General features: G+C 39.1%; 1 protein-coding gene across 4 annotated transcripts in view; it reads left to right on the top strand.

Moving 5' to 3' along the window:
* Positions 1–24,331, top strand: part of LOC116334788 (brain-enriched guanylate kinase-associated protein) — a 53,131-nt gene extending 28,800 nt beyond the window's left edge. For all 4 annotated transcript variants that reach the window (XM_039603605.1, XM_039603606.1, XM_039603608.1 and 1 more), the window contains 3 exons: positions 11,058–11,165; positions 13,929–14,012; positions 18,803–24,331. In XM_039603605.1, the coding sequence (XP_039459539.1) occupies positions 11,058–11,165; positions 13,929–14,012; positions 18,803–20,344 (1,734 nt within the window). In that variant the 3' untranslated portion in view covers positions 20,345–24,331. The remainder of the gene's footprint in view (positions 1–11,057; positions 11,166–13,928; positions 14,013–18,802) is intronic.
* The last annotated feature ends 32 nt before the right edge of the window (positions 24,332–24,363 follow it).

Genomic DNA, 24,363 nt, shown 5'->3' with positions numbered 1-24,363 from the left:
AAACATTAACTTGCAGCAGATAAATGTCAATTTTCTGGTATTTCTACTGTGACTTAAGTAAAGGATGTGCATATTTTTTCGAGCTATAAATATAAATGGGCTTGTTCGACCTTCAGGCTGCATAACTACATTTTCAGCCTCTCTCTTTCTCTCCCTCTGAGCTTTCACATTTCCTGACCGCTGTGCCTGTTTGTATTGATATTAGCATGAAGTGCAGAATCCTAATGGTGTATGTAAGTACCACAGCGCTCTCCCTAAGACTCTCATAAAAGATGTATGACAGTGATGGGGATTTGTGAGCTCAACCACATACTTGTATACACACATGCACACAGTAAGCAGGTTTTGACCCAAAGCTTGACCTGGAATCATCTCCTTGAGAGCATCAAGTCCTGTTACCAGGAGACCATTACTTATAGTTTGGGGTTTTTTCAGAATTTCCTCTTCCTGTCATAGATTAGAGTTGTAGAAAGACAGCAGCAGAGATGTGTTTACCAGTATAGGTTTCCTGAGGCTTCAGCTTTGTATCCTTAACAATTTCTTGTCTTTTCAGTTAGATCAGTCCAAATATTATAATGTTATCTAACAACACACAAGGTCACAATTAGGCTGCTGGTTTGTTTGTTTGTTTGTTTTTTGTCTAGTGCAACTCCTGTTAGATTTGTTTCTTTTAATTTTATTATATTAGTCCTCGGTGTAGAAATGCCACAATATATTTGACAATATAACATTATTGCTGCTTTATGATAATCAGTTTCATTTCTTCTTTATTTTATTTTCTGAGAAATTGCCTTTTTCATCAGTTTGGCACAGCAGAAGATTTATCCAAAATTAATTCAGCCGGAGAAAAACACACTCAGAGTCACAGTTCTGTGAAGTGTAGACCACGAGATTTAGTCATTAGGGTCACGAGCCACATAAAGTCCTGTTATCTCACATCATCTGAATCAGTTAAAGTATATTTTAACTCAAAACTGTTCCCTTTCATTCAGTGTTAAGTGTATGTTCTGAAAAAACACACATATATTAAACCATCTCTGAAATAATAGCTTAAGAAAAACAAGCAGAATGTCAACAACATGTCCCCGATCTTTGACATGTCTACTGTCATTACAAAGAAATGCAAATGGCTCAGTCAAAAGCACAGCTCCTTGACTTAACCATCTTACTTTTGTGTGGCATGGCAGGCTGTGGGTGATGTCTTTACTTTTGTCAGTTCAAGGGCTGTAAAACAGATGATGATTCAGACCTCTGGTTTGTCCGTCCATACGATTTTTATACTGTGCAAAGATGCATGGAAATACAGCAGCTATAGCAAAAGGTTTGTACAGTTCTAATGAAGTTCAAAGTCAATATTTAATCTGAAAACCCTTATTTTTCTACATAGCCTAAACCCCCATAGATAAGATTTTTTTATATATATAATTTCTTTAAGTAGTCTTCGGGAATAGATCTATAGGCTTCTTGAAGGACATTTTAAGTTCTTCTTTAGATTTTTTTTCCCCCATTCTCTGTCAAGATGATCCCACACTGCTTTAATAATGTTGAGGTCTGGGATCTTAAGAAGGCCAGTCCATGACTGATATTGTTCTATTTATGTGTTTTCCTATCCAGGTATGCTATTACTGAATTGGCAGCGTGTTTGGAATCATTGTCATGTTCGAAAATTGAGTGAATGCTTTCCAGATGGTGTTGCATGGTGGATCCAAATTTGGCAGCACTTTTCTGAATTCATAATTCCACCAACTTGGACAAAATCCCCAACACCACTGGCTGAAATGTAGCCAGAAACCATGATAGAGTCTTCATCGTCTTTCACAGATAGCTGTTGTACCTCTCTCCTAAACTAACATATTATTTTAGGTCTGTCAAACTGTGATGATCGTAGATCAGTGATTTAACACACAAATCACTATTGTTTGAATATGGTCAGGTACAAGGACTGGACTGAAAATGAGTGATATAAGTAGCCAATGTCCGAAAAAAAATTCTGAAAGACCTTTAGAAATCCTGGGGAACTACTCCTCCACCACTGTAAAATATTACAAGAAAGTCTGACTCTTTGGAAGCGAAATGTAAAGAAATGAGGGGGTGGTTCAAGACTTTTGTTTCAGCTCCAAATATAATTTAAAGTTTCCAGGTAATGTTTCAAGAAACCTGATAAAGGTATTGTCTGACGTTGTTTTTGATGTTTCCCGACTGCCAGTCAACAGAAAGTATGAATGCAAATGCAATTTCATCTCAACATATGCATCCAGCCTTGCAGATTTTTGGTGGCTGTAGCTATACAGTCTAATATAAGTGTAATATTATCCACACCCATGTGTTCAAATGTAGATCAATGACGTGTTTGGAGTCATGATCACGAGCCTCTATAGAAACACAAGATGCAAGGACTTCAGATCTTCAAATGCAGTGATCATAATAAATAGCAACAATAAACTACAGTGTGATCTTATACAACCAGATAATTTATGAATGATGATGACATTTACGCTCTCCATTCTGTGTCTCTCGTCTAAGAAATGAGAAATCTGCTGTAATCGATTTCAACACACCTGTTCAGCAGCAGAACCACTCTCATCTCGCTCAAAGCAATTACATGATCAAAGACAGGGAGAGCAATCAATGTCCAAAGTAATTGGTCTTAGCTGCCTTGCAACCCTGTTAGAAAACTATTACAGCTAACTGCTGTTCTAGTCACCTCAGCAGCAGCTGTCCAATCACATCAGGTTGAGAGGTTTCCCAAGTATTTTCCCAGCCTCAGCTTTAGGACTTAAAAGCCCGAATCAGTGAAAAAGATGAGCCAGCTCTACAGCAAGGCCTGTCTTATGACAGACTTACAGTATCTTGATTAGCCTGGATTGTTATCTCATCAAAGGTTTGATCCATTTGGCTTGTCTGTCCAGCACACTCACTGATAGAAGAAGATTCTGTGAAGTTATTAGAGAAGTAGCAACAAGGTTATCAAACCTTGGCGGATGAAATAGGGAGATAAAAATCTATTTCTATAGTCAGCTGCTTTTCATCTCGCACTTAACTTGTCAGTTTCCTTTCAGTTGTTATGAGGTTGTTGGAGTCTCATTGTAAGATCAACTTGCTTTGATGCTTTTGATCATGTAACAGATTCTTCAATTACATATGAAGTAATGTCATCCAGTTGTGTTGGATTTGGAAATGTTCAAATTTTCACATTTGCTGAGATTTTTAAAGAGTTGGCATTCCTGACATGATGAACTTGAAAGTTCATTTTATACACCTTGGAAACATCAGAAGAAAAAAATATTCTAACTTACTTCAGTAGCTGGTTAACAACAAACAAACTGTCACTTTTTGCTGTCAGCATCTGGAAATGATTTCGACTTGTTTTCATTCATCAAGAGATTATTTCTTCCATGGCAATAAAGCACTTCATAAAAGCCACTAGAAATCCCCCGAGTCTATCTAGATTTCCTTGATCTAGCTAACTGTAAAAGACACAGTGACTTGAAGAGACTCATTAGCTTAATTAGCTCTATAAAATCTCTGTGATCTATGTTTGACCAGGACTTTTTATGCTAAATGTCATTACACTCGCTTTTCTTCAAGTGAACAGTAATGTGAAAGTTTTGAGCCACACCTCTATTCTTTCTGTTTTGCTTCCAAGGAGCCAAAAGTGGTCTGCAGCAATAGTTTTCCAGGCTTTCTGAAGGGCATTCAAAGTTTTTCTTTGAATATTGGCTGCACATAAACACTGAATTTGTTTCCATTTTAATATTTGAATCTACAAAAAGGATACATCAATAAACTGATGCTTTTTCCACCAACAAGGTGATTCCCAAACAGGCACACCGACAACATGGCGTGCTGTGTACTTCATGGTGTACTTTAAAAATTTGAAGTAACTTTAGCAAACATAAAGGACAAGAGAAGAAGCTGTCAAAATAACAATTATCTCCTACAGATGAACAGTATCTAAAAGTCAAGTCCTGGATTCACCTTCAGGTGATCCACCTTCTATTCACCAAAGCCTCATTAGAAATGGTCTCAGTGGAAGGATGGCTGTAAAGAAGCCATTCTTAAGGAAGGGAAACATGGATAAAATGTTGAGTTATGCAAAATTACAGAAAAAAAAACTGGACTGAAAATCTGAAAATTATGAATCCTATTTTTTTGGTCAAATGGTTGTCAATATGTATTTTCGAGTGTTTACAGCCATCTGTAAAACAAGGTGAGGACTATTTCATGGTTTGGGTCTGCATTTCAGTCAGTGGTTCTTGGTGTGTTGTCAAAAGTGATGGAATTATGAGGCTGTATTTCAATGTTGTATTTCAATATGTTTCAATGAATCACTGCATTTATTTTCCATTTCCTCAGCAAACATTAAAGAAATGAGAGGTGGAGCAAGACTTTTGCACAGTATTGTAATTTCCAGAAAAAAAAAGCATCTCGTGTTTACGCCTATTTAATATCTGGTCAGTGGTATGTTAGTAGATATGCAGAAATAGCCAAACAACAATATATTTGTTTTTAATAATTATAATAAGCAGAAGCTACAGTGGATGGTATTGGTTGTGGCAGATAATGGAGGTTTAGTCATGCGTGGTGGTGGACCAGTGAGATGTGAAAACTGTAATAAATCAGAGCAATCATGAAATCCAGTGCTGTATATTCAGTAGATAGCCACTTACACCAACATCTGTCCCACGCCATATGCAGTCTATTACTGCTGATGTTTGGATCTAATAGTTATTGCTTTGTCACACTTCTACCATGAACAGCATAAATGCCTTCAATGTGTTTCCATCATGGATCATTCGTCTCATACAGTCACACACATCAATGCATTCTGCTCATGTGAAACTCTTTTCAAAGGGATTGTCTTTCAAGCAGAGAGCCTTGGTGTAGCAAATCGGTCTTCATGGCAGGAGACAGTATTGGGATTTTTTTTTTTTTTTTGAGACAGGGCCTATTGGGATTGCTATTTCTTTTGATGTCATGTCATGCAATGGCATTTCAAGGGGGGAATATATTCCTTTGTAGAAGACAGACCAGGCAGGCAGTGACAAAAGCAGTTCCAATCAAATCAGACACGTAATTAAAAGTTCTGAGAAGCCTGAAATGGCAAGGTCAACTGAAAAACAATGACGACTAAAACTAATTCATAAAGAGCAAAGCAAGTGATTAACACCTGGAAGAACTGGCAAGATGTAGGCTGTGATGACATTGGTATAGCTGTGTTCAGTAGTTGTAGCCAGCGTGGATCAAGAAGGACATTGCTGAAATATAGCTTTGACAGTCCTAGCGTTGGATGAGTTATAGCTTGGTGCTGTTAGGCTGTTTAGTAAGAATTCAAATTAATCTTTGAGGCTCTCCCAGACAGTGCTGGTGCAAGCAGAAAATATATATTTGCATACAATTGTTAGTCAAGTAAGCTTTTGCCTGTGTTACCCAAAATATCCCTCAGACTTCAGAACACAGGAAAGTTTTAAAGTTCAGACTAAATACTGAATAAACAATAACTACAAGAAATGTAGACCTCAAAATACTGCCAGTACTTATAACTGGATAATAGGCTTTTATATAGGTTTTTATATTATTTAAGTAGAGTACTTTTTCTTTTGTTTATTTGTTTGGATGATCCTGCATTATAGTGCTGGAAGGAGCTGTCCATAGTGCTGAAAGTCTTGTTTCTCTTTTCTCCGTTGACAAACTGACAGGAAATTGAGGTCTTACTCCTAACAGAGATTACATCTTCTTCATCTGTAACTGTCATCCCAAAACAAAAAGGTCTGTTGTAGTTTGACTTAAATAAATAAATACTTACATAAAAAAGCCACCGTTTACTATATTCACATTCTATTATGATCAGTTAACAACCAGAGCATTAAACCTTCAGTTTTACAGGAAGCAAAAGCAACTAAAATAATAAGTAATGTAAAGGTAAAAACATTAAACCATGAATGCTTTCTATCAGTGCGTTGCTTATCACCTCAGTCTCAATTTTTCTCACTGCAGGATGTAAATATTTCTACTTCATTACATCTCAGAGGCAAATATTGCAAAATGCACTTTATAACCACAGTGTACCTTTCATCTGATGGCTGCTTCCAAGAAGATAACGTGCCATGTCACAAAGCTTGAATGATCTCAGACTGGTTTCTTGAACATGACAATGAGTTCACAGTCATCTGTCATCTCTGTCATCTGAACGGGATGCGGTGGAACGAGAGGTTCACATCACAGGTTATGATGCTGTCATGTCACCGTGGACCAATATCTCTGATGAATGTTTCCATCACCTTGTTGACTCTATGCCATGAAGAAGAAAAAGCTCATCTGAAGGCAAACAGGATCCAAGGTGTACTTAATAAAGGGGCCAGTGGGGAACACAATTTTATCAGTCTTGAGTGGAAAATGAGCAGCTATTAAGATAATTACAGTGTAACATTAAAACAAAATAGGTGGTAATGCTTATGGGTCCTTCTACTTTTGGTACTTAAAACAATATATTTTGATGCCACTAGTTTAATACTTGTACTTCAGTAGTTCTCTCACCACTCCACCTTTTGAGCTCTCAGTTTATCACTCAGTCCAGCCCAGTTTATGTGACTCTGTATAGCACTTCACAATCTGCACCCCAACTTATTTGCTGACAAACGGTTTCTTGCTCTTTTGGGATCTCCACAGGCAGCACATTCTACTTTATCAGTGCTGACTTTTAAATTATTCTCCTTGCAGTTTTTTTCCCTACAATAAAACTTTGTGCTACATGCCATAACTAATCAACATCATGACAAAGAAGTTAGCAGAAATCTGCTGGAGGAAACATGACTGTGAGGTGTCACGTAGTTGATAGTCAGTCAGCTAACGATTACAGTTTTTAAGGTTGGTTATTTTCTGTGCTTCATGGTGTAAATTGAGTCACACTTTTCAAAAAGGTGTTTAGTGTGATCTCTTTTAAGATCAGTGCATACAGATGCCTATTTAGAGAGATTTCTTTCTATTATTGTTATTATTTTATTACATTTCACCATGTAAAAGGAAGCAGATGAATAATAGTCCTGGTGGTTTAGAAAGCCTGTCACATCTGAGTGCTATACCTGTCTGTATGGGTTACTCTGTGCCCTTCTGGGAGCAGAGCCATGCTCTGTCTGCAGTGCACTAATTAGTGCCATTAACACCACAGCCATTAATCATAATTCTTGAATAAAATGTGCAAATTACATGTAGGAGAGCAGCATCAAAGTGGAACCAGACAGTTTTGATGCATTTCACCATTTACTACTGATTCTGGAGGAGAAAAGCACAGAATGGACAGTAAAATAAACTGATAAGAATAAGACTCATTCATCCTAGCAATAAAGCTCCTTTGTTCTAAAACACATCTATTTTTCAGCAGACACAGTTTCGGGATACAGGTCCTGAATTTTTGAAGTATTTTCAGCACATTTTTATTACTTATTGGGCGGCACATTGGTTTCTTCAGAGCAAGAATCCGCTGGGTTCGACTCCACCGGCTGGCTGGAGCCTTCTGTATGGAGTTTTATATGTTTTCTCCGGGTATTCCAGCTTTCTCCCATGGTCCAAAGACATGCACAATGCACATTAATTAATTGGTGATACTAAATTGGCTGTAGGTACGAATGTGAGCATGACTGGTTGTCTCTGGGCTCCGGCCCCACGTAACCCTGAATTGGATAAGTGGAAGAAATTGCATGGAGGGATTTTTAGTTTTTCCATGTACATTGTATTTTCTTATAATAGGTAAGGTTTGATTTCCCAGCAGTGTAACCCACAAATCCCCCTCCACATCACCTGGAACACTTCCAAAATATAGTCAAGTAAATTTGTATCATGATGGATTACCCACATACGCCAAGCCAGGTGGTTTTTCAGTTCTACAGGAAACAATTTAAAAATAACTCCTTGTCTTTGAAATGCTGACTGAAACTCAGGCTTATTTTCTCCTATAAATATTGTTTGTTTCACATGGCAAGTTCATCTTAACATAATCAATTTGGATCACCCAGATATTTACTTCTGCTTTAATTGTATCCATTGAACAACTTCTTAGATCTCCTTCTTCCTGATAAGTGTTCGCTACATTGAGAAACTGCTTTTAGCAGGGTGGTGGTTATCTTTGGTGTCTTGATTTCAAAATCCTCTTTAATGAGGTTAGAAATCTACTTTGTTTCTTTCCTTTTCCCTCTTAAAATAAGGATGTATTTAAAATGGAGCAGAGTTTTCTGCTCTCCTCTGTGAACCAAAGTCCTCAGTAATTGCATCTCATGGGACTCAGGCTTCATTTGTTGCCCAGCGAAGAGACAGAATCTCCAGCAGAATACATAAAACAAACTGGGGTGTCTTAGAAAAACACTTTTTCCTCATTTTATACACTGTGCGCTCAATTCACCTGATCAATAATTGAAGCGTGCCCTGTGAGTTTAGTTTTTGATTTGTTCCATTACGTATCCGACTGGGAGAGTAGATAACTTTGTTAGACGAGTCATTTAAGATGACATCTGAACAAACCCTTAAACTTGACCACTAATGGTCAACAATTCTTGTGAGTGATTAGAAGAAACTTGCTCATCTTTAAAATCAAAAGACAAAAAGAGATGCTTTAATTCTGTGCAATGCATTAGGGGGGGAAACAATATCTTCCCTACTCCTCTGGGTCAATCTCCTTAAGATAAGATTGTCAGAATATGCATATTAATTCTCCTTGATGCGGTTTCCTTGTTTGTGTGGTGCCAATAGATAAGAACGTCATGTGTATCCAACACAAAGTGACTGCTGGAGATAGCAAAAATCAGCGTGCACAGCTGAGATTCTGCTGGCTAGAATTCTGTAAATAAAAACCCATTTTCCTCTTCTCTCTAAAATACAGCACAAAATCAATGCTGATTATATCAGCACAGTTAAGAATGTCCTCTGTCTCTTTTGTCTCTAAGCAGACTCTGTGCCCAGTTTTCCTATAATTTTCAGCAAAAATGCAATAGAAGACCCAAGGATCATTTAGAAGAATCGTAAATTAAAGATGCCTTTTAATGCCCATGATAGCGACTGTGTTCCTGTTCTATTGGGTTATATGAAGTAAATGAAACAAGCTTGAATTCTAACTAACATTAAAGCTGCGCTGATTCATTTTTTCTACTCTTTATTACAACATTTATCACAGTGCAGATACACTCGAGCCTCCGGTCGATCGATTAGACGGGTTTGAAAGATGCACTAATCAATATTTCTGTACTAACACTGAATCAAATAACTGATGTACAAGGGTCATTCAAGTGATAAACACGCACACACAGAATTATCACTTAACTATACAGCTTCCCACAGTGTGCCTGCTGCCTTTTATCTCTACTTTGCCGCTCCAGTCGTCATAATTTACAAATGCATTAGGCAGCTGTATTCAATGAAAAGGACTTCTGATAAACACCTTCTATTCTACATGCCCAAAGCGCAACATTACAGGGAGCACAGATGGAGTCAGGCACTAGTAGCTGATGGAGTCTAAACCAAACTTATAGCGCAGCAAATGCCAGACCTTTCACTGAGGGTGCACAAACACAACTCCAGCTGATTACAAAAGTTGCTTGCAGCTTGTTGCACAGCTGGAAAACAGCAAAAAAAAGTTGCATTAAAAAGTCACGTATTGCTAAATGAGTCCGATTGTGCAGTTTTTAAAGTCCAGAGTCACTCTTAATAGGAAAAATAAAAAGTAGCCATATGTAAAACCACAACACTAATCATATTAACGTCTGAGCTGGAGATTGTCTTTGAGCCAACACAACATCAGGTTAACAAAGAAAGGAAAGCGACAAATTAAATATCTGAGCTTAAAAATGTACCTAATGTGGTCATCCACATAGTGAGAACGAGCTGGAGGCAGGAGTAATGAGCTGGAGAAAGAACAGCGGGGAGGCGCATGTCTCGACAGCTGATTAATGAGACCGTAACAGAATTGGATTTGAATATCAATGCTGCTCTATTGCTTAAACTGACATTAATTGCCACCTATTAGATTGGCGCTGCACCTCTGTATTTCAAAACAATCACCACCATTGAGAGATTAGAAGGGGGGAGGGGAAAAAGGGTGGGAGGCCAAGTGAGTGTATCATTTGACAGCTGGTGCTGTGTGACAGGTTTCACAGTTACAACTTTGTGTATGTGCGTATGCCAGAGTGACACTTGTGAATAAGAAAAACAAAACATAATTTCTAAGCCAACAGAACCCTATACTGCCCCCTGGAGGCTGAAGTGTTAATTGCATGCCAGGATCATTGTTCGTTATGAGATGCATTTAGTTACAGTTGGTGGAGATAAAGAACCTGATTCCACGATACCCTCACGCAGGTTATAATATGTATAAAATGTCATGGCGTTGTTACGACTGGCCTGTAGGCTGAGAATGAAGTCACGCGCCAATTTAACAAGAATGAATTATTTCAATTTCGATTATATTAGAGGAGCGATCAGGCCACCAAAATCATTAGGGGTGATATCTGTGGCAAACTGGTGGATTAAGTGGTCAACAGCTGCTGAGCTGAGTGGACAGACAGAGAGAGAGAGAAACGTAGAAGCCATCATTAAACTCGCCTGTTAGTGTGGTTCAAATGTCACTACAACAGGGTCATTTTGCACTTCTTTGACAGTAATCACTGGAAATGGAGTGTTTCATTTGTCTTTCTTGCGCCCCCTTTATTTTTCTCGTCTTTCTTTCGCTTCCCCTCCATGCTTCTTTCTCTTACTCCCAGAGTAATTGATATGATATGAGCTCTGGCAAGTGTAATCTTCTTTTAATTAAGTCCTGGTGCTAGCACCAGCTTCACGCTGATAGTGACTTATGACTTTCCTCTTTTCATTTTTCTTGTGCTCCTTTATAATCTTGTTTTACCTCTGTTGCTCCTCCAACTTTGGCTCTCTCATCTCTTTCGTTATCTCTTTTCTCTAACCCTTACTTCCTGCCCCTCATCTTATCATCCACTCTGTCATCCTTGGGGTTTTTGTTCCTTCTCTTTTTCTCCAGTTTCTCTTTTAACTTGTCCATTCTTTCTCTTACACCGTAGTCACAGCACCACGAGGAGGAAAAGAGAGCCCTCAGCCGGGAAATCATTGTTCTCAACAATCATCTCATGGAGGCGAAGATCACCATTAATAAACTCAGAGAGGACAATGTGAGTACTTAAAGCTGTACCATCTATATAATATAAGCTCCCCATAACACCTCTTGTCAGCAGTGGGAATATACCTGAAGCAAGGTTATTTGGACAGTATCTGAACTTTTTTGTATGATCGCTTGCCCAAATTATATTTTGCCTGCAGGCACAGTAGCCCAGGAAATCCAGAGCACAAAGACCTGATGCCCTGGGGCAGCTGCCTTCGTTCCTTCCTTACTTGGTGCCTTGTTAGCACCAAAACAACAGTTGGTTTTGGAAGCTAAAAATCAACTCTTTCTGAGGAGAGCACTTCCTCATGTCAAACTGGAAGTCACACTCACTGTATTTCTGCAACATCCTCAATATTTGTGCTTCAAGGTGTCACAGCAGATAGAGGAATTAACTCTAAGCCACTGGATGTTTTATAGCGATAGAACTGAAATCAATGGGCATCCTCGGGGCTGGCAGAGGTTGAATCCGCGGCTGCATAGACCTGAGCTCAACGGCATGTGGAAATTTGGTGCCTCACTTTTCTTTGAAGTGATTTTACTGGTTTTCCTTGTGGAGGGGCTCTAGGCTGAGTTAGATTTTCTCTTACCGCTCTATTGCAATTTTTTAGCACTTCTGAGCTATAGAGCCCTCTTACAATCCTCCCCTCCAACATCCAGTGGAGGTGATTAGAGACAAGGTTCATTTTGAGTAGGTTTCAGAATTCGTCCCATCAGTGCCAGCCGTGAGGCAGACATTTCCTCTGGAGATCAACCGTCAAATTTTCTGCTCAAAACACAAAGAAATGAAATAAAACCTCTCAGTTGTGTCATGCCTGAGACCCACTGCCACAAAACACACTACAAATGAATTGTGTGTTTGCTTTACACTTAACTGATGAAGCCATTTAATCTACATCAGTAGCAATTGTCCTGAATTACCCCTCATGTCTTGATATTTTGCAAGGAGAATGAGAAACAGGTCCAGCAGTTTATTGAAAAATGTGCAAACATACATGGAAATACAGTATATAAGGCAAAAACTTGAGTTTTCACAATTAATGGTACATACACGAGCATGGTAAATATGTGGTATTTAAGGACATGATCCTGTTCATTTGCTGTGGATAGGGTTTTTGGTTGGTGGTTGGTGTAAAAATATCATTTATGTGTCAAGCTGTGTTATCTCTTGGCATTTTTGAAAGATTCAACAACAGAAATAGAAACAAATTATGTGTTTTTGCAACAGGCCGCTAGTAAAGTGTCCAAACACACTAAGCTGTCTGTTATGTGCAAACAATGCTGGTTTGTCCCTTGAATTAGAAATTAGGAACTGAGGTCTTAGGGTATTTTATGCTTGAATGCTTCATAGGTCAGTGTCAAGTGACTTAAAACACAAAAAACATTCTTCTAAAATTGAAAGACCTTCAGGAAACCTGGAGAAGTACATCTCAGGACCACTTTAAACATTACAAAAAGGTGTGTCTATTAAGAAGCAAAGCATAAAGAAATAAGGCAGGGCTCAAGACTTTTGCACAGTACTGTAGAATAAGTAGTTACATATCCCACATATTGACAGGCAAAAGAGGTCATCAAGACGTTGATGATCCCCAGAGACTGTTCAAATGTAATAAATGACCTACAAAGATAATGACCGTGACAGTAAATGGCTCTAATTTCACAACAACTTGAAGGAAAGAATCTACTCAATTCACACATTCAGAGATTTTTAAAAAATACAGTGTACATAAAGAACTGATCATAAGACATCACAAAGTCTGTCTCACAACCAGCTGGAGCAACAAAGCTGTCAGCTGGCATTCCCAGGCGAGACACACCACACAGTTCATATTAACTAAGACATCACCAAAGGTCTCAAAGGTCTATTTGAACTGTCCCGAAAAACTACAGGGACTTCAAATGTCTCTTTTCACCACAACAGGAAAAAAAAAAGATTCAAAAAGCAGCCACTGTTAACTGGTGGGGGAGTTGAGACTGTCAAAGAGAGGGCTTTGATGTTATGGGGGGAAAAATGTCAGGGTTGTGCTATTAAAGAGAAACAGGAAAGCTACAGTGCAGCGTGAACTGACCTTTATAAGTGGACAGGTTTAACAGAGGAGGGAGAGGAAAAGAAAACCTTCTAAAACCGGTTAACCGCCCGCACTAACACATGCACGCACAGTAAACGAAGAAAACAATGAAACCAGGCATCTGTTGTGCCAGTAGACCACCCTCATGGTGCTGTGAAATTTAAGTAAAAATCTAATAACCATTCTTTTCAGAAAGAAAGCATAGTAAAGAGATAAATAATGCTGCACTTGCTTCCTTAGCTGGAAGGTGCAGATAAGTTAATGTGCTGTTTCAGACAACTCTAATAAAATTAGCAGTTTGCACAGGGCAGATATGTCTAAAGAAAAGTTTGCTGGTATTGTTAAGATCCTGCGAACTACCCTGTGAAATTATATAACCAAGAAGCATACATATATATATATATATATATATATATATATATATATATATTAACCTCCTAATTATATACGTATATTTTTATGTTCTGCTGTATTGTTGCACACTCTCCTGATTCCCCCCTGAGACATCTCCCATAATTATGAAGCACAATTAGAAGGCTGTAATCTAACGTGTTAAAGGTTTTACTCAGGGATGGTTTAAGCTCATAACACTCCTCACTCACAGCATGCTTTAATTTTCAAGATGCCAAAGAAAACCCAGTATCTGTGTGTGCGTGTGTGTGTTTTAAGTGAATGGGAATAATCTTTCTGCTTTTTTTTTTCAGGACCTGTACAGGAAAGACTGCAATCTGGCAGCCCAGCTGCTGCAGTGCTCCAAGTCTCACTACAGAGCACATAAGATGTCTGAGGTGAGCTCACCAGCACTGCCTGCTGCAGCTACATCAGTGCGGGTATAGGTTTGTGCTGCAGTTCAGCTTTAAAATTCAGGATCGACCATTTAAGCAAAGATGTTTTGTTTATTTAAATTACACTCCAAACAAGGTTAGTCTAGACAAGCGGCAGGAAATTGCAGTGTTTAAATTTGAGAACTTTATAAAGTGTATTAATAAAATAACATAGCTGGGTATATTTATTATTGAATGTGGTTTGAGTTTTAATTTTTCATTCAAGCAGCTTTATTCAAGCAAATGCTTTGCTTGAATAAAGTCTTTTAGAAAGTTCTATATTTGAATTCAGTATACAAGGACACACTAGTCAAGCATTTGAAACGTACTGCTGATGCTGCTCTAGTGTATTCTACTTAACACTATGGACACACTTTGGTAACTCCTCCCATGTCAGGATTTCTCCACCAAAATTTACTTTGGGGAATTCTTTCAAACAGCATTAGCTCCTTTCTTCCACAAATATTATTGCCAAAATCTAATAATAGTTTAAAGCATTAAAACATTTCCAAGCATTGTGTGAACCCTTGACTCATCAGCTTAAATCCAACATACAGCTCTGAGGCTGACGGGCATAATTACATCAGCCACGAGTAAGCTTGAGATGGATACGCTTACGTGTACTAATAAAGAGGAAATAAAATGTATTTATCTTCTAATGAAGCAAAGTTTATGATATTGTGTTGGTGTACCATTAAAAGCCTTCTTGAGTGGTTTTCACAATAAGAAGGAGCCACAGCGCTCATGGCCTCTCCTCTCAGACTGATGAAGGTCTGCTGTCTGAAGTACCATCTGTGTGCATCTTAGCTGTGCATAATAAATGAATGAAAGGCTGGCTTGTGATGACACCTGAGGTACAAAAGAAAGGAAAAAAATCTCTAAACCTGGGCTGATAATTAAGTGAAGCACTACATACAGACACATTTGACTACTTGCATCACTAAAAAACCCATTGATATAAATGAAATAGAGCAATAATGAATTCAGCTTGTTAAAACTCTGAAGAGGGGATGTTTTATGCTTTTCTTTAAACAAACACATTTAGGACTTTAGGGCAGGAAATTGAGGTAAAGTGCACTGGCTAATAGGGAGCTCATCTAATCTTTGCTAAACAGCAGCACTGTAGCCACAATGCAATAACACTAATTGCATATAGCTGCCAGAAACTGATTCAGATATGGCTGTTAAACTTAAATATGCATGCCAAGTATGTTTTTCTATAGAAAACATATGAATCATCTAGGAATTATCTTTCACATAAGTACATTAGTATTGCATGCATTAACACAGGCAATACTGTACTGCATTAGTGAGGCTAATTAGTGCTACACTTCAGTCCACAAACATTGCCTTCTCTTTCATTTGCACTCTTCTAAATGTCATCAGCTGGGGAATATGTTTGTGACTGGAGCATGTAGTATTAGCCTCAGTTTTGAACCACTATAGCTGCTGTGCATATTTAGGATACCATTTAGACATGTTTTAATTTAAGCTGACTGGAAACAGTAAAAATTCTGCTTGGGATTTTGTCAGCCAAGAGATTCTTCTAGAAATAAGAGACCTAAGGGCTAAGTTTGCAAAGTGAAACTAAAGAACTACTCTAAAAAATCTGTCGCTGTCACTTGACCATTTTCAACTATATGCAGTGGGGGAAATAATTACCTGGTCCCCTGCTAAATATAAACAAAATAAATAATAAAATTGTTTTGTGTGTTTTTTATTCTAATAGAGAAAACCAGAATATCCACTAAAGAACACATTTAAAATCATTTAAATGTTCACTGGCAAACTTAGGAAAGGTCTGTGCATGTGTTTCCTGAGCAGGCGGACCTTACAGGTGTGTAGTTAAAATAGTAAAAATAGTCATTAACAAGCTCACCCTGTAGAGTTTTGGGCTGATCTACCACCTTTCCCATGACCAAGACCTTTCCAAGATCTTGCATGGCGCTCCAGACCAAGGTAGATCAATGGTCATTTTATATTTTTTCCATTTGTGAATAACGCACAAACAGCAGTCAGCTTCTCATCAAGCATCTTGCTGGTGATCTTGTAGCCCATTCCAGCGCTTTGGTCTAGCTAGGTGGTGGAGAGAATGGCATGGAAGAAATTGATTCTGTGGACAAATGTGCCGTATACACACAAGTTTAGATCCGGAGTATCTGTATTTGATTAACTGATTGTAATCTGTGTGCCACACAGGCACACGGCCAGCCTGTGGTAGCCAGAATGCTGGATGGGTTTAAGGGAATCAAATACTTTACTCGGTGATATACAAATCAATTTATAATTTTTATACAATGATTTTTGGTTGACATTCTCTCTCGCTCCATTAAAATGAAATTACCATCATAATAGTGACTGTTCATTTATTTGTAAGTGAGCAAACTTACAAAATCAGCAGGAAGTCAAATAAACTTTAGTACAAAAGTAGGGAAATTTGTTTTTTGGTGATTTCTTTGTTGCTTCTTGGCAACAAATTTTACTGTTGTGTATGTGGGTTGCATTCATAAAAAAAACTAGCCAATGCAAAGCAGCTTTTAACTGCTACTGACTTTTGTTTGGCGCCACTTATTGGATTGGAGGACTGTCAATTTAATAGTTTATTAATTTAATAAATAGGGGCCTCAGTAGCTTGTGGAAGAACCATGCACATACACAACAGCTTGGCACAACCTTCTCATACTCATTACCAGCGTCAGCACACACTGCTGTGGGACGCCCACTTTGCAGTTGGTCTCTGACCTTCAATTTGGTGGTGGTACTAGGACTCACTCCTAACAAATCTGAAAACAACTGACCGCTGTAGTTCACAGGTGACACTAATCAGGCACCTGATTGTCAGCACCTGGGGTACCACAAGCTCAAAACAAGAGTCAATAGTAGAATAAGCTGTTGGCCGGAGAAGCCCGTGTACTTAAGTCTGCATTTTTCTTACATTTTTCTTGGCACCATTTAAGGGAAAATAAATAGGATTTCCAACAGTGTGAGATTTATTGCCAAGAAGCATTGTTACAACAAAGAAATAATTGACCAAACACAAATGTACTTTTTTTGGTGCTTAACTATTTCCCCCACTTTAGATACGTAACAGATTTACCAAGATTAACTAAAGAGGCTATGGAGTGTGTCTTATTGCTAGTAAAACTAACATTTCATTTGAAATTTTTTATCTCCATTGTGAAGCAGGAAATGTGGAGTTTAGGAACAAGGGGTGAATTTCTAGTCTTTTAACTAACCAGCTCCACGATATGCTATTAATCCACTTATTGTAATAAAAGAAGACCTGCAGATGTGTGCGCTGTCACATTGCTTAACACTGCACAACTATGTGACTGTTAATTAAGATCTGCCTCAGATAGCAACTAATGCTGAGCTGACTTACTTGGAGCACACACTGTATATTTATCTTGCACTCTCCCCCCACACCCTCACCTACTTTCCATCTCTATTCCCTCTGGGAGAGGCAACAGCTGCTAAAAATAGCCCTGACTTAAAAGATGCAGGTTATTTTATGCCGAGGCGAGCTTCTATTTCTTAACAAAGCCAAGTCAGAATTTTATCTATTTTTTCCTATACCCAGCTGGAGACCCAGAGAACTGGTTTAATTTGAATCTAAGCCATTCCCTGTGGAACCAATATTGTTTGATGGTAGAAAGAGAAATAAAAAGACACACTAAAAGAAAAAAAAGAGATATGGGGGGAATGAGAGTCTTTTGGTTAAGAAGGCAGTGGTGCAAGAGGAGAAAGATGAAAGGATAAAGAAAGGCATGAGTAGAAAGAGAGCTCAGTGTGTCGGGAACAGTTCCTGCTGACCCTGACCAGCTTTAATAGGCACAAAGAGCCAGTCTGTAATTGACAGGAACATTTTTCTCAAACTGGAGCCAATCAAAGAGATTATGTGTCTGTCTGTGTGTGAGAGAGAGAGAGACAGCAAGAAAAGGAGAAAGACGACAGGCTGAGAAACAGATGGAAGAAAGCAGGACAAGGAACATTAAGAAAGAAGAAATATTTATCTACGTCTGTATAATTAAGTTGCGAACTCTGTAACACATAACTAAATAAAGGTTGTTTAGAAAGTTATTAAAGGTAGCACAGTTTCTTTGTGTTATCAGGAGAGGAATTCAGGTCAGACAGGGCATCTACCTCCAACTGGACTTCTTTAGGTTCATGAAGACATTCACCTCTCATTTAAGAGGTTTCTTCATTTATAAAACGGCTGGCGGAGAGCACCAGGTTTTACTTCATAAGCCTTTCTTCACACCTTATTTCATGTGATGACTTTTATGACTAATAGTTGGTCACCGACCCTCAGGGCCACTTCCAAGGGGACAGCCCCCACTAGTGGTTAAATACCTTGGATCCTCCACTAGTTGTTATAGAACTGAAGAAGCCTCTTGGATGAGAGGCAAAAGTCTTCAGGAACCTAAAAAAGACCAGTTGCCCTCAATACTGCCATGTTCTGGATGAATGAGAATGTAAACATTTCCTCCTGAGATACATATACTGGTCTAAATCAAAGGAAAATTTTTCCACCCAGACCTACAGAAAAGTAAGAAATGGCATTTAAAAATACATTCAGTATTCAGCTTAAAAGGCTCTTGAAGAACTTATTCATTTTTAAAGAGCTTTGCTGAATACCAGCTCAGCAACTGTCACAACTTTTCAAAAACATTTGTTTTGCTGTTTTGGGTTGTAGTTTCCTGTCTTTATCCAGCTTCTTTTGTCTCTCTTTGTATTTGTCTTCCATGCCTCAGCTGCCACTGGATTTCCAGGAACGCATCAGTTCCCTCATGGAAAAACATAATCAGAGTAGTGGCATCACCATGGCAATGTGTCACTCAAATTATCCCGACGCTGTGCCCACAGCCATAATTGCCAAGGTCCTGGAAAAGCCTGAGCCTGGAAGCAGTTGCCCTGTAACGCGTTCACCCAGCCCGCAGGCACAGGATGGAGACTTTCTGACAGGAACAGGAAGCACTGATCATCTGAACCGGCGCCTTTCTTATAAGACATCTGACTTGTACTGCAGCGACACGGCGCTCTACTGTCCTGAACGATGGCAGGACACCGAGCGCAGACAAAGTGTTGACCTTCACGGCACCGGCCTGCTTCAGCTTCACGCTCAGAACTCTGTTGACAGCAACCCCGATGAAGATGCTTTCCACTCTGGAAGTTTTTCCCACCATGAACCCCCATCCTCCTTCCGTCACCACGATGAGTTCGGCACTGGGAGTCTCCCAGTGTCCAGTTCCTACTCCAGTTTTAGTCTTGCATCAGATGAAAAGGGAGGAGTTAGTGGAGGATGTGGGCGCACTGGCAGCAGCACCTTATCTTCTTCCCACCAGGGTCTCTACATGGACTGGCGAGAAGGTAGCAGTGGAGACTATGAGCGCAAAAGTATTTCCTCCTATGATAAAGACAGATCGAGCTTCCCCAAGTCCCACAGCATCCAGCACATGGCAACCCAAAGGAGCCCTCAGAAGGGCCCCTCACCAGCCTACACAAGGACAGCGTCATGTTTCAGTGAACCGTTCCACTCCAGCACTCCTCGTCTAGCCTCCTCTCACAGCATGGGGTCCACAATTGGACTGGGCCAGGCTCATGGAGGGACCCTGGACAGCCAGGGTGATGTCCAGGTCTCCGAGGACGACCTGAGCAGCCGCTGGAGACAGCTCAGCGTGGAAGACATCAACACCTTCTCGTCTTCTTATCGCAACATTACAGGGCGGGTTTCTCCGTACAGTTTCTCTGAACGCCACTTTGCCATGGGCCCCTCCAGTAAAGTCAAAGGGTCTCTCTACAGCAGCTTCCAAGAAGGAGATGACGTCTTCCACGGTCGGGTGCTGGAGCAGTGCTTTCCCATGAGTTCCTCCTCTCCCAGCCGCAGTCCCAAGCCTAAAGAGCATCGCAAGCAGGAGAAAACGTCTGTGCTGTATAGAGCCAAGGATGACAGTCAGGACTCTGAGTGCAGTTTGTTCCTCTCAGGGAGCTCTAAAGACAAGGAGAGCAGCGGGGGAGCGACAGCGGCAAGCAGCGCAAAGAAGGACTACGTGAATCTGAGTGCAGACAGCTCGGCTGATTCCTTACACCAAAGCTCACTTGAAGCCTCAAGTCTTCAACACTACCCCACCCCCAGGCCGAGTGTCCGGCCCCGCCCGAGCTCCAGCTCTGCTCTCAGCATCGGCCCCGCGCTCCCAAAGAAGACTTCTGCAAGATACCAAAAGTTTGGCAGTACGGGACTGACGAGAAAGGACAGTTTGACCAAGGCACAGCTTTACGGTACGCTGCTGAACTGAGTGGAGAAAGCGATTTTTATTTTATGCATGATGACGACGATGATAACGAGTCCTAACTTTCTGTACTGTTCTGTATGTCTCCCTGCAGCAAACACATACTTGGTGTGATGGGATGTTCCGATGTTGTTTTATGTATCTTAGCCACGGCACGTTTCACGCAGTCTGCAACCTTTTTCTCTATTGTACGTCAGTGTATTTATTGAAATGAGACATGCTACTCAGTATGGTTTTGTTTAAGTGATGGCGATATTTAGAGGCACCAGGATAAAACCACATTCTCTCTACAACACAAAGATACTGTGCTATTCACTCTTTTTTTAAGTACTGTTAGTAAAACCAGCAAAAGATCATTAATTCTTGCTCTAATATATACAAGTACTGAAAATGGACTAAAATGTGTTTAATGAGGTGACTTAATTCTGCATGTTTGGGAGAGGTTATCCATTATGTTTAGCGGGCCGCGCTGACTGCAAACTGTTAAAACGATTTACCCATCCTCTACTTTCACTCACAGAAATGCATGTTGTGTAATGCACATGAAAAAGGTGGAAAAAACATTTCCAGCTAAACTGTTTTTCAAAGAGACATTATCTGTAGGCACCCCTTACCAGAAGGAAATATTCTCCAACTGGCTAAATAAGAGATTTAAATAATATATATTTATTTCAAGGCCATATGATATTTCATATCAGGATTTATATAGCTAATAGAGTAATCCCACACTTCTTAATAAGAACCCTAAATTACCTACATTTCTCAGCTATAAGATATACAAATATATTTTTAAATAATATAATTATTATTAGAGGAAATAAACAAATATAACCAGGTACCCATTCAGTAAAACCTATTACACAGACATACAGTATTGTGCAAAAGTCTCCAGCCACCTTTTTTTTAATGTTTTGTCTCTTTCTTGTTATTTTTTAAATGTTGTTTTGAGCAATATTTTTCTAGGTTTTCTGAAGGTCTTCCAAAGTTTTTCTTTGGACATTTAGTTGGTTTTCATTCATTTTCAGTCCAGTTATTTTACCTCACTGAATCATTCAATGATAATAAAAAGGCATCTCACAAAAGGGATGAAGCAGTGTTGTGTCGACACATAATAGACAACTTAGCAAAGAACCCATTTTAAATTGTATCTGCAGGCACTTTGTTACTAGAGGCCTGTTGCAAAAAACAGATCATTTGTTCCCATTTTTTCAGGTAAGTCTATAAAAAATGCTAACGATAACAGAGTCTGACAGATTAAAAAAAATAGTATTTTGGCACCAGTGAGATGATTCCCAAAGACAGCAAGTGAACCAAGTTCGCAAAAAAAAAAAAATCCAAAGACCTTACATGGGACCTGGGAGATGCATCTGGGCTTTACGCTGACCCATCTACCGGGGACTGAAGCCTAATCAGAAATGGTGTCAGAAGAAGGATGGCTCATGTCTTTTGCACAGTACTATAACTTAAACAAAGCAGCAGGTATAAGTCATTCATTTTACCCAACTGGAATTTTTCATATATTTGTACAAAAATAAGACAATGACATCAGCAGTCATACTGCACAGCAGTTAACGTAAAAACCAAGACACTTGTGAAATTGCCTTAATCCTGTCCAGTGGACAGAAAGGTCTCCTTTACAGCATCTAACAACTGTGTACATACTGTATATCTGCTGTACTGTCACTGTATGTATGCACTACTGTTACAGCGTATGCTCTTCCTGTCAGATAATATATATACATACACAGAGCAGGTTTTAGGAGACAGATTAAGTCTGTTCCCATATGAGACACGTTTTTCGATGTTGATCATCACTGGAATTTGCTGACATGAAATTCTGTAAAATTTCTACTGATGTGCCAACTTTTAACACTTTTGGCACTAAACACACAAAAGCAAAACAACACTGTTGGTTCTACTACTTTAAGTAGAGACTTAATTGGAAAATTGTCCAGGCCTTGGTGGAAGTTCTGCAACGTATGCACAAAAAAGGTGGATAGGTAAGTGCACTGAAAAGGTAGTAAAGAGTGACTAAACACAAACATGTACAGTCAGTGTGTTGTTTTCAACCAGCATGCTCAGTAAACACTGTGAAATGGACAAAGCTTGTGTATATACAGACATAGAAAGTGTCAAAGACCTTATTATAAAATACTGCCTTATGTTAAATGAACAGCTGCAGAGAGATTGTCCTGCTGCCCAACAATCATACTACCATTTGCTATTCCAGTATAGAAGAGTACAAAATGACAATGTTCCAACATCTATGCACGCCAGGATTTCTTACTGTCTGTGTAGCTCTGCAGAGCCGAGAGGAACAGCGCTAGAGAGAAGGTAATTTACGGAAGCTCAACTTTGCCCTAAAATCATCACGGACAGATTTTATTTTCGAAAGCTATGCGTCTCTCACTCCCGCACATCTGAGAACTGGCTTAAGGCTGTTTAAAATATTCTGACATTGTCATATTTGTGAAGCTAAAACTGCACCATACAGGTCACTGACATTTTTTGACTCTTATTTGGTAGACTGTATAGGTATTAGCAGTGAAAAAGGTTTGGAATTACATTTAACCACTGTACAGAGGAAATGAGAATATAAATGGTATTTTTGTTGTGGGCGCAATGTAGAAAAGGAGATACTTCATACACAGTTGTTACAATATGAATATTTTTATCTAGTTTAAGTTGTTGTTATATTTATAATATGTTTTGACCCTGAATGACGAGGTTGAAGTGGTTCTGTCCTGTCCTACCTCCAGCCCTGTTCCAGGAATAACAGGCCTGTTGTTTAAATGTCACGTTTGTCTGTCTGATGCATGGTTCTATATTTTTTGCTGTATGTTTATTTACTTAATAAAGATGTGTGTTGGGAAATTGATTGCAGACTTCAAGGCATATTATTTTAGGTGATTTATTCTACCACCATCTGGTGGTTCACAGTTGGGGACCGTTTTAAAATTTTATAACAAATCCTTAACCGGCTTAATTATCACATTTAGTTGCAGAACCGCTTTTAGCACCAACAAGTTGAAATAACAGTTTTCTGTGTGACTTTATCAGTCTCTCATGTCATTGTTAGGGACTGATACATTAATACTGCTTCTGCTCATTAAGGTCTGCACTTTAGTCCCATCTTTCTAGAGGGTATTGTTCCAGACGTCATCCTGCCATGTCATTTTTAGAGTATCTCTTGGGCTTTTACTGAGGTGGTCGCACTTCCTGATCATTAACTCATCGGATTAACAGCACCCGGCTTCTACTTTATTTCCTATGAAAGTAGTAAGGGATAGTATGTTTTTCACAGGATGGTATTCTTCCTTCTTATTCTTACGGTGGACTATATATGTAGATGCAGATTAATAAAAAAAACTGCTTTAAAAATCATTTAGGGGCCTTTTAAAGACAACTACAATGACGCTTTCTGTATCATTAACTGAGGTAAAATAAGCATAGGCGTTACAAAACAGGGAAAACTATTTACACATTAGATTTTTCCCTATAAACAAGGATAAGGATGTTTCTACTATATATACTGAATGAAGATCACAAGCATCTGCACTTCAATGCTCTGCTGTTGACTGGCAGGACTCTGGGAGAACTTGGCAATGCTTTGACAGATGATGGCATATTTTTTTAGTTCTCTGGTTGTCTTTCTTTGATGCAGTGTGAAAGGAAATGTCATATCAGAGCCAGAGAGAAGAAAAGGGAATAAGAAAAGTGATGTGTATGCAGAATGTGGAATGAAAAACACTTCTGATTAAAAACCACCCAGAGAGATGTTTTTCTTTTTATTTTGACAAAACCTTGAAGACTACCGTGATGATGAAATCCCTTGCTGTATTTGGGGTGAAAGGCAGGACTATAAAAGCACTGGGGTGTTTTTGTGGGCATATGTGCAGCTAGACTACTTTTCCACCGCCTACGAATTTAGATAAAACCCATAACAATAGTTCACTCTTTGAACTCTTAACTGTAAAGAAACTTCCTTTGATCTCATACAGTGTAACTTCAACTGATTTCATCTC

Source organism: Oreochromis aureus, linkage group 19 (genome assembly GCF_013358895.1).
Source record: "Oreochromis aureus strain Israel breed Guangdong linkage group 19, ZZ_aureus, whole genome shotgun sequence".
Taxonomy (NCBI): domain Eukaryota; kingdom Metazoa; phylum Chordata; class Actinopteri; order Cichliformes; family Cichlidae; genus Oreochromis; species Oreochromis aureus.
This window is presented reverse-complemented; position numbering and strand designations above follow the sequence as displayed.